Consider the following 11,220-nt stretch of genomic DNA (forward strand, 5'->3'; position numbering starts at 1 on the left):
ATTTTCATGTTATAGTATGAACTGTATTCCACATTAATACTTCACCCTTTAAGCTAGGGAATTCAATTCACTGAGCACTTTTTGTATTAAAAATCTGCTAAGTTCTGTAAATGATTCAAAATAAGTCTTAGCTATGAGAGTATAATTTGTATATTTACATATGTATGGTAATAGCACAAAACTGACATAGGAAATAACCTTCATTAAGAAATCAAGACAATTTCTATTACTAGACATATAGGGATTAAAAGTGGGAAAATCCTTTTGGGTTGAACACATTAGGGGAATTTTACTATTTCATGAACAGGCAGGAAGGGTAGCTGTCATTCGAAGACACATGAAAATATTATTTTGAATCTATAATATGCTAATTAGACTGGACAGCCAGATGACCTACTGGAGGAAGCCGGGGCTGCAAGGGCCGAGGCAAGCTGCCGTGGTTACAAGGGCCAAGCCCCTTGCATGAATTTCATGCATCGGGCCTCTAGTATTCTTAGAAAACAGGTGAGCAGTTGGCATCAAGAACCAAGTTGGGGTGGGCTGGGATTGAAGAGATTTAGTAGCAGATAGGAGGGTCCCAGTCAATAGACAAGTTTAAATGCAGGAATCTAGACTCTCAGAAGAGGTTAGGGGGAAAACTGTAAAGCACAAGAGGTCTTATTTCTTAAGAGGCTGACATCCTGGACAGATGACATAATCAAGGGCTCTGGTTCAGCAATCACCTAAGGGGTCTAGTTATCAGATTTGAGGTATCTATCCATCAGATGTAGACATTATGGTATTATACATGCTTCTCAAACTAGGGTAGATTTAATTCTGGAATTAGCTGACAAAAAGTACTGCATGTGTTATAATGAACCTTTTCGGAAAATTAATTTTACTTGATAGCAATGTAATCCCTGTTTTTTACATATGTACATTTGAAATAAGCAGTAATACTTTGAAATAGCTAATTTTGGATGAATCTAGAAAAAGTAACACAAAATTTCAAAGAAATGTTCAGATTTTAGTAGGATGTTTTAGCTATACTTCCAAGTCACCATTTGATGCTATTAGAAAAATTTGAAAGGCAGTAACTGTAAAAAGAGTCTTTGGAAAAGATCCATTTAAAACTAAGTTCTGGCATTTATTGTGTGACCATGGCCAAATTTAAAAATTGCCTAATCCTTTAGGATTGTTGTAAAGATCATAGATAACATACAAGCATCTAGTAAGATACCTGACATATAAATAGCTGCTTAATAATGTGACAAAGGGGGAAAAGCATGGGCTAGAGATGCTTAATCTTGCTGCCTCAAATGAACTCGGGTCCTGTCGCCTGGAGGGCTTTTTGCATAGAGAATAAAACCTCAAGACTGGAAGTGTGAGTGTGGAGTGAAGTTTAACTGAGACATAGTTGGATATGCAGGGAATAATATATGCTGCATATCTATTCCTACTCACCCTGTTAGAAGTTTTTTTACGCATTCTCATTTAATCTGAATAACCCTTCAGAGAAAGCATAATTATCTTACAGATGAGATAACTGGGGTTCAGGAAGGCTCAATTGCCCAGTGTTAAGTAGCTAGTTGAACAGTGGAGCAGGTACCTCGATCTAGTGATTCTACCACATCCTGCTGTTGTGAGGGAAGGTACTCCTACTTCCCAAAATGGGAGACAGGCATGAATAAGTGAGATTAAATAAATAATGGCTATCTGCAGTAGCTCTTGATTATAGTAGGTCTTGAGTTGGTGATCTGTGTTGTGTGGTGTGATATGGGAAGAGAAGCCTAGAGACAGGAATGTCAGAAATTTTTCATACTATTCTAAGAATAAATTGATAGGCTTCTTTATACTTCCTCCCATCTTCCCCAAGAGTCCAGCTTAAACCAGAGCCATGACATTCTTAGTGACTTTTGCCTAACAGCCATACTGAATTCTAGGTAACAGAAAAATTGAGCTAAAAATCACAAAGGGTAGCATTCTGTAAATATGCAGAATATACACATATAATCCACCACACCCTATTCCATTTATTGTTGTTCACCTTCAATGTTCTTTCCTTTATTGAGCATCACTTCAGTAAGTCCTTTTGCCAATAATGAAGACACAGAGCTGGATAAGACCCAATAGGAGCTCAGTCCAACTGGGAAACATGAGACTACCAAACTGTCACAGTTGAGACAGACACAAAAAATAAGGCCAAAATAGAAAGGTAGAGAATGAGAGTACCTAAGATAAATTAAGTTATAGTGCTGAAAAGCAAATAGGAATTAGTCAGGAAGCAAGAAGGGGAAGGAATAGTTTTTTGAGGCCTGACAGCATGAAACAGTGTGATGCTTACGGAATGGCAAGAAATTCCACAAGACTGGTGGGTTGCAGGATAGACATGGCTTGAAAGATTAGTAAGGATTAGATTCTAAAGAGGTATGTTATGCTAAGGAATTGGGACTTTATCTTGTGAGTCAAGATAATGACCATGAGACCCTTTGAAATTATGTGAAGAAATACTGATAATACATATTTAAATTTTTGATTCTTTTCATTTTCTTAAAATCTAAGCAATATAAAACACTTGAATAATTTTATTTAAAATCCCAAAATGCCAGATATAAAGTAAATCATCTTTTATTTTCATCTTATATTTGGTTATCATGAGACATGCAAAACCCTTCGATTTTAATGAGAACAGTGTTTTTGTGTCTTTTTATCACATATCCGTTTAATATTAGGTGTAATGTTGCTAAGTCGGATCCGCATGTGAGGTGCAGCATCAAGCCTTTTCCGGTATTTCGTTTTTGTTGCAGCATAATATGAAAACCCTGTTTCACACAGGTGCATTGTAGCAAAAGGAAGAAGTACACGAACTGCACGCGTTGCAATACTTGGGTACTCTTGAATTAGGCTACTCCAAAAATCATTTAGGGAAAGTTCACTGAAATTTTGTTTCACTTGAGAATCAGATGTTAAATCAATCAGGCTCTCATAGTCCCGTGCTACTAATGAGGCTGGTTTCACAGATACTGTAAATGGATTTCTAACCCAAGCATTATTGTCATTTGTTACAGGAAAATATTTCAACAGAGTAGAGCGCAAACCCCGTAGGTGCTGCACAATGGCACTGCAAATATCTTTATCAACTGTAGAATTAATTTCAGTCAAAAAGTCACTTAGTGTAGGAAAACAATCAAAGTTTTCTTCTTCTACAGATGAGGCCCAAAATGCCAATTTTCTTAACAATGATGACATTTTATCAAATACTGTAAACACTGTCACATTTTTTCCTTGCATTGACAGATTAACCTCATTTAATTTAGTAAAAATATCTGCAAGATATGCAAGTCTTAGGAGCCAAGATAAATTTGTTAAACAATCAGACAGTTGAAAAGCAGAATCCATGAAAACCAATAGTTCACGACGAAGCTCAAAAAGTCTTACAAGAACTTTACCTCGGGAAAGCCACCTCACCTCTGTATTTAGAAGAAGTGCTGTGTGCTGGGCACCCATTTCTTCACATAAAATTTTTAGTAGTCTGGATTGATGTGGTCGAGCTTTAATATAATTGATGATTTGTACTGCCTGATCTAGCACATTTTTTAGAGATGTAGGCATTATTTTAACTGCTAGTGCATGTCTATATAATAGGCAGTGACTACTGGTACTTTCTGGAGCCACATATTTTATCAAGGCGACAGCCTCAGCAATTTTCCCGTCCATTGCTCTAGAAGCATCACTACAAATATCAACACATTTTCCCCATTCAATTTCATGTTTCTGCATGAAACTGTTGATGCAGTTGAAAATTTCTTTACCAGTAGCATTACTTTGCAGAGATTCACATAACAGTAGGTCTTCCTCAATAGACTTATTAAACCGGTAACGAACAAACACAAGTAGCACAGCAAGTCCTGAAACATCAGCTGATTCATCTAGCTGCAGCGAAAACCCATCACAAATTTTCAGTCTACAAACAAGCTCTTCTTCAATGTCAGCAGCTAGATCCTTAATTCGGCGTGCAATGGTACTGTTTGATAGTTGCACTGCATCTATTTTTTTACTGTATTGTTCATCAAACATCCGCATCACGACATCTTTTGCACAAGGTTTGATAAGCAATTCTCCAACAGTATGAGCCTCTCCACTCAGGGCTATATGGTAACTTACATTGTACGATGCCTCTGTAGCACTTTCATTATCTGTATTGACAATTTTAGGTGGTGGGGGTTTGTTATTTTCAGGTGAATCAAGATGTTGCTTGAAAAAGCTTATGTCTTTGTCTTTAAATGCAGCATGTTTTGTTTCCAAATGTCTTCGAAGCTTACTAGGGGCCAAAGAGCTATTTGATAAAATTTTCTTACATAACACACACTGAGCATGAGGTGCATCTCTATTTCCAAAGTAAGTAAATCCAAAAGACAAATAACTTTCATCATATTTTCTTCTTTTTGGTTTCTTACTAAATGTTATTTTGTTGGAATTGGACATAAATTGAACCCTGGAAAGCTCATCTTCTGATTTTTTAGAAACTGATGGCTGCAATTGTTCATCTTCACTTTGTAATATTCCAACTTTTTGATCATTTGATTCAGACACAATTTGATAAAATGATTCTACTTCTTGTTTAAGACTTCCTTGTTTCGGCAATAGATCCATAGGCAATGTATTTGTGGTACAAAACATGGTTAGTTTAGAATAAACATTGAGTATCACAAATTTGTTGAAATTATAAGACAGGATACATAGAAGATGAGCAATCATCAAAGAGATGATATATAGCAACACATCAGTTAATTTGTAAATGCTGCCTATGCATCAATGCGCAGATGGAGCATCACACGTTCGTCTATCAGGTGATCTCTCATGCGATTTCCTGGTGCTCTCAGGTATGGCACACCTTTTCTTAAAGGTAGATTATCACATAAAAATAAAAGCTATAGAAATGAGTTTAGTAGTCTTAAACTTATACCTTAAGATAAACTATTAAAAAAACCTATTGTTAGCATTGACCTTTTTTCTCAGAACACTTATTAACTTAAGAGAATATTCTATAAAACACAATTTGGGAACTACTGGGTTAAGAAATAATAGAATTGATAAGCATGTTTTTAAAGGAACTTGAAGAATACGTCCCATGGCAAGGGTTGGCAAACTTTTTCTGTAAAGGGCAATATAATCAATATTTTTTACTTATGAGCCATATGAACTCTGTTGCAACCCCTCAATTCTGTAGTTGTAGCATGGCAGCAGCTATACACAATATGTAAAAAATGGGCACAGTTGTATTTCAATAAATCTCTACTTACAAAAACAGCATAAGGCATAATTTACCAACCCCTTTTCATGGTATCTTGGAATCTCTTTTAGCTTTCTGATGCCTGTTGCCATTAGATACATTCATTGTTGATACTATTATATATCTGAAGGCTCCTTTCAGGGCTAATAACTATTAAGCTGTATTAAAAACACACAAACAGTTCAAGTTTTGCAAGACATGGAATTCTGCTATATCCTAAATACTGTGTGTTGAAATTGAAAAATAAACTGTAGACCAAAAGTTAGCTACTATTTCTCTGAACTGAAAATTACATAAGTATTTATATTATCCAAACTGATTCATTCAAAATAATGTATTATTTACTGATTACTCTGCATCTTGTTATACTATAGATGAAAACTTAACCAAGACCTAAAAACATAAACTGTAATTTTAATAGGTTTATTCCTTATATATATTTTAAAGCATAATTAAAAGCAAGGGTAACACAAATTTTACAACCTCTAAAGAATACTACTAGCTTAATAAGATAGAAGAATTTAGTGTCAATCCAAATACAGCTACTTTTGATTTACACTTTGACTTGGCTACAGAGTAACCTTTGTATTCTCACGTTAGATCCTGGGATCCTGAATCAAATGGTTTTCCTATTAATAGCTAGAGGGTAAGATACCTGAAATGAGGAGTACTCCCCTTCTGGAATCACATTCTCCACCTTGGCAGCTTGAAACGTAGACTCTTCAAAAGAATAAAATTAAGGGGTGGGATGGAAGGGGAGTAACCAATAGCCTAGAATGAGAAAAATTAAAATTAGAGACAGTAAAGGCAGCACTAACTACATACCTCTAGGTTGACCATCCATTACAATTTATTTTAGATCCTGGCAATGCAAATGATTCTTCATGCAATGCAGACCTTGGACTGAAACGTAAGATGCCTATAATAAATACGCTAATATTTTTGTCCTAGTTAGTACCCTGGTAATTTCATTGTTTTGAGATGCTCTTCCATCCAGTGACTTCATTGAAACGTTCAAAAACTAAACCTAACTTTTAAAAGTACAGCCACACTTTAATTGTCTCTAAAACTAAGCACTAAGAGTAATCTAAAATGGAAGCAACCGATACATGGAAGTGTTACATGAAATATGCCTTTTTGCTATAACCACTTGTCCCCTCATTAACCAATCTCCAAGGTTACTGATGCATACTGAGTGATCACTGTTTACACTGTGCCAGTAATTGCTGAATCCCTTACAGAACTCATCTAATCCTTACGACAAACCTGAGAGTCAGGGACTATCAATAACGCCACTTTGGTGATGAACAAATAGACACGGAGAAGTCACCTTTTAAGTGAAGAACTTACAGAACCCAAAAAGTTTGAGTGCAGGACCTACATGTGTGTCCCTGAATAACCTTAATTTTCTAAGCACCAAAATACCTGATACCAGAAGTTGGATGGCGCAGGGAGTAATGGGTTACAACTGTCAGAAAGTCGAGGATCTCAAAACTGGCAGCAGCAGAAAGCCCCACTTCTCCATTATTTGGGAGCAAAAAGAGCAGATTTCCTTCCCATAGTCTCTCTTTGGATTGAGCAACAGAGAGCTTCGTGGAGCTGCTGGTGGATCTAAAAGATTAGGATCCCTTTCCTCTCTTCAGCTGCCAGAGGGCACAGCGGGGTGGGACGCCCGTCTTCAGGAAAGAGGACCTCAGCCCCCCTTCAGAGGTGCGTCCCCCCATCTCTCGAGGACGAAGTCTGGACTCCCTAGAGAGCAAAGTTTCTATTCCACCCCCTGAAAAGGGCGGCTCCCTCACTTTTCTTGTTTCTTCCGGTTAAGCTGAAAGGTAGCACAACCCCTTTACCTCCACCCTCTGGGTTTGGACAATACCCTCAGGGACGAGAGGGCTCGCCAGGCGTGCAGCACACTCAGAAAGCCTAGGCAGGCGCTGGGGACGGACACCCCTTCCAGCACCGAAATGCTTTCAGCAACGGTCACCTCGATGTGTGGCCGGGGACGGCCAACCCTCGGCTCTTCCCCGTCTCTGGCGTGCGATGCTCGCCGACCGCCACACTTGGGCTCGCTTCCGGTCGGGGCCCACCCTCGCCGACACAAATCTCCTCTCGCGTCCCCGGACGGCCGCCTCGGCTAACCACCACATGTACGCGTCTGAGCACCCCACACTAGCTTTCTACTTCGCCTCCGTCGGAGATGGAGAGCATGGTCTAGTGCGGCCAGGCTGCAGGGCAGCGCCGCCGTCCCAGCGAGCCCGCGGCCGCCATTTTGGACAGACAGCTCCAGGCGGCGGCCATTTCAGAGCGCACCACCAGCCGCCGCGGCCGCGCGGGTCCTCACCTTCACCGAGGCCTGGACAGGGTCAAGAGCCAGCCGTCGCGGACTGGGGGGGAGGAGGCGAGAGGGGGGAAATGAAAAATAAAACCGGGGAGAAGGACTCGGGGGCAGGGTGATGCTCTCAGTTCGGGGACAGCGCCTAGGCCACCTCCACAGAGATCCGGCTCGCGGTTGGCGTGGTCGCTCTTCAGAAGATAAATTTAGCACCCTGGAGCGCCTCGAATCACGGTCTCCACGAGCGACTCCTCCGCCAACCAATCAGCGCCACCGTTGCTCCTCGCCACCAATTCGCGCTGAGCGGTGGGGCGGGACTAAGGGAAAGGACCCGGCGCGGTGGGCGTGGCCAAGCGGCCGCCGCGGTGCTGGGCGCGTTGGCGCCGTGAGGTCGAGGCGCTGTCAGGCGTGGGCCGGTGGTTTTCAAACTTCCAGGGCCCGAGTCAGCCCGGACGCTCGTTTAGCACGCGGATGCCTGGTGCTGCCCGACGGAGCCCGGGGTGCTGCAGGGCCCGGCGGGATTGGAGAATCCTCCGGCTCTTAGCTCTGGCGCCCCGCCCGGGCGGCGGGGACCGGAGAGCGTTCTCCGGCCGCGAGGTGCGCGCGGAGGAGCGGAGCGCCTCTGGGCGACCACGGCCTCTTTGTTCTCCGAGCCGCACCCCAGGCTCCAGTTGCGCCACCGCCTCCTCTTTTCCTGATTTTCCCACTGGAGTTTGGGTCGGAAACGCCCTTTGCCTCCCCCGCCTCCCCCCCGCTTCCCCGCCTTCCCGATGCTGGCGTGTCCGGGGCCCCAGCTGGCCCCGGCCGAGAGCTCAGCCTTCGGGGCGCTCCTCCCACCGGAGCTCTTGGGTGGTCACCCCAGTGGGGCCGGAGAGGCGCCCGTAGGAGCGGTCAGGGGCAGCGGCGTCCCCGCGGTGCCCACGGGAAAGATGAGAGAGTCGCCTGCTGTCCTGGCATCTCTCGCCAGCGGCACCCCTCCCCCAGGAGCGCCCGCCGCCCGCACCCACCGGCCAGTCTCTGGCACTGGTTGCTGGCCCCAGCGTTCGGGTTTTTAACCGCAGCCCCACTCCCTCCCTCGTTAAAAACAGCATCGCAGAAGCCGGCGGGTTGTGTATTTTCATTTTGTGTGAGATCCGTGGAGTCGGTTTTTCAAACCGGCACTTTGAAATATTTACATTTCTTAGGGGAGGATTGTTTTAGTGCATTAAACTATAGGTCCCAATGTTGGCAATATTTTAGCTTTTCGAGGCCCCGCAGAAATAGCTAAATGAAAATTGGATCATGTTTTCAGGCACTGCACCAATGGCAGCAAGTACCCAACTGGTAGTCAAAAGCCAGGGCAGTTTTTATTTTTCTTAAAAATGCCCCTTTGATAAGTGAATACATATCAAAGGCATTGGGGGAAAAAGCTTAACCCTTAACTGACCACAATTTTCAGGACTGCTGCATAGATGATTTCCTAGGATTGGTAATAGCAAACATTCCTAAATTTTTTAAAAATGTTTTTATTTATTTCAGAGAGAGGAAGGGAGAGGGAGAGGGAGAGGATTATCAATGATGAGAGAGAATCGTAGGTCAGAGAATCACGGATGGGCTGCTTCTGCATGACCCCCAATGGGGGTCAAGCTCACAACCCGGGCATGAGCCCTGACTGTAATCCAAGGGTGACCTGGTTCATAGGTCCAGCTCAACCACAGCCATACTGGCCAGGCTGGTCCTAAATGTTTGTATATTTCAGAGAGGCAGGGAGAGAGAGAGAGAGAGAGAGAGAGAGAGAGAGAGAGAGAGAGAGAGAAACATCAATGTGAGAAGGAAGCATCAATTGGCTGCCTCCTGCAGGATCCCTACCAGGAATCGGCAACTGGGGCGTGTGGCCTGACCTGGGTTGAACTGGCAACCCTTTGGTGCACAGGACAATACCCAACTAACTGAGCCACACAGGCCAGGGCTCTTCTACACACATTTTAATGTAATAGCTCATTTACTCATCACAACAATCCTATCAGATAATTATCCCTATTTTACAGATAAGGAAATAGGGCACAGACTGGTAGATAACTTGCCCAGGTTCCCAAAGGTAATTGGTGATAGAACCTACCTAGATTAGTTGCAGTGCTGGTTGTGGGAACTTCAAGCCATGTGTGTCTGGGTGGGGTGTGTGCATACAAACTTAGGTAGAAAACTATTGTGGATAAGGCAACAATAATATTTTGGCTAAGCAGGTAGGCCATTAAAAAGGTACTTGACAGAATATGTGTACCCCTATGTTCATAGCAGCGCAATTTACAATAGCTAAGATTTGGAAACAGCCTAAATGCCCATCAGCAGATGAGTGGATTAAAAAGTGGTACATGTAGCCCTAGCTGGTTTGGCTCAGTGGATAGAGTGTCAGCCTGCGGACTGAAGGGTCCCGGGTTTGATTCTAGTCAAAGGCACATGCCTGACAGAATGGGGGCGTGCAGGAGGCAGCTGGTCAATGATTCTCTCTCTTCATTGATGTTTCTATTTCCCTCTCCCTTCCTCTCTCCGAAATCAATAAGAATGAATATATATATATATATATATATATATATATATATATATATATATATATACACACACACACAAACCTGGTACATCTAAACAACGGAATACTACACAGCTGTAAAAAAGAAAGAACTCTTAACCATTTGCAACAGCATGGAAAGACTGGGAGAGCATTATGCTAAGCAAATAAGCCCGAGAAGGATAAGTATTACATGATCTCACTCATATGTGGAATCTAATGAACAAAAATAGATCCAAAAATATAGAAGCACTGAACAGAATGTCAAACCTCAGAGGGAAGGCAGGGGAGAGTGGGCAGGTGGGAAGAGATCAACCAATGAACTTGTATGCGTATATACATAATCCAGGAACACAGATAATAGGGTGATGAAGGTCTGGGGTAGAGGGTGGGGGCAGGCTGAGAGAGGTGAATGGGGGGAAAAGGGGACATATGTAATACTATCAACAATAAAGAGTAATAAATAAAAATATCCCTGAATAAAAAATAAAAAAGGAACTTGGTTTATTTCCTGGGATTCAGGTAAAATCATCACTGGAAGCAGTGACAAGAATTTTGACTGATATTTCACATTTGCAACTTCAGTTAGTTGTAAGAGGTCTGAGATGGTAATTCTGTTCATGTTGGTTGCATGAGTTCATTTGGGGTGCAATTAGGTTTGCCAGAAGCAGATGATGAGACAGGGAGCTCTGGACCTAGTATTGTAGGTCAGCGTGTCCCACTGCCACCCAGCCTTTATACTCCTCCCTTTGCTGGTTAGCATCTGTGGGCCCTGGGAGGGACAGGACTGCAGCTGAGGCAGACCAAAAGTGAGCTAACAGCTGGAGGCCATCTGCTGTGCACACTAGGTCCCCTGAGCGGGGCAGAAAGTCCTTTTTTTTAAAAAAAAAAGTATTTTTACTGATTTCAGAGAGGAAGGGAGAGGGAGAGAGAGATAGAAACATCAATGGTGAGGGAGAATCATTGATCGGCTGTCTCCTGCATGCCCCTACTGTGGATCAAGCCTGCAACCCAAGCATGTGCCCTGGCCGGGAATCGAACCATGACCTTTTGGTTCATAGGTTGACGCTCAAC

General features: G+C 42.7%; 1 protein-coding gene across 7 annotated transcripts; it reads right to left on the reverse strand.

Annotated features, from left to right (window-relative positions):
• Window positions 1–2,591: 2,591 nt before the first annotated feature.
• Window positions 2,592–8,252, reverse strand: ZBED5 (zinc finger BED-type containing 5). 7 transcript variants are annotated; one of them, XM_059708901.1, is made up of 3 exons: window positions 7,611–8,252; window positions 5,928–6,043; window positions 2,592–4,878 (listed from the first exon to the last, which is right to left on the reverse strand). In XM_059708901.1, the coding sequence occupies exon 3, from the start codon at window positions 4,735–4,737 to the stop codon at window positions 2,659–2,661; it is 2,079 nt and encodes a 692-aa protein (XP_059564884.1). In that variant the 5' UTR covers window positions 4,738–4,878; window positions 5,928–6,043; window positions 7,611–8,252; the 3' UTR covers window positions 2,592–2,658. The 7 variants fall into 7 exon arrangements, with proteins under 7 accessions (XP_059564884.1, XP_059564885.1, XP_059564886.1 ...); XM_059708902.1 differs by having other exon boundaries at window positions 2,592–4,910; XM_059708903.1 differs by having other exon boundaries at window positions 7,254–8,252.
• Window positions 8,253–11,220: the final 2,968 nt, after the last annotated feature.

The sequence above is a fragment of the Myotis daubentonii genome, chromosome 9 (assembly GCF_963259705.1).
Source record: "Myotis daubentonii chromosome 9, mMyoDau2.1, whole genome shotgun sequence".
NCBI classification, from domain to species: domain Eukaryota; kingdom Metazoa; phylum Chordata; class Mammalia; order Chiroptera; family Vespertilionidae; genus Myotis; species Myotis daubentonii.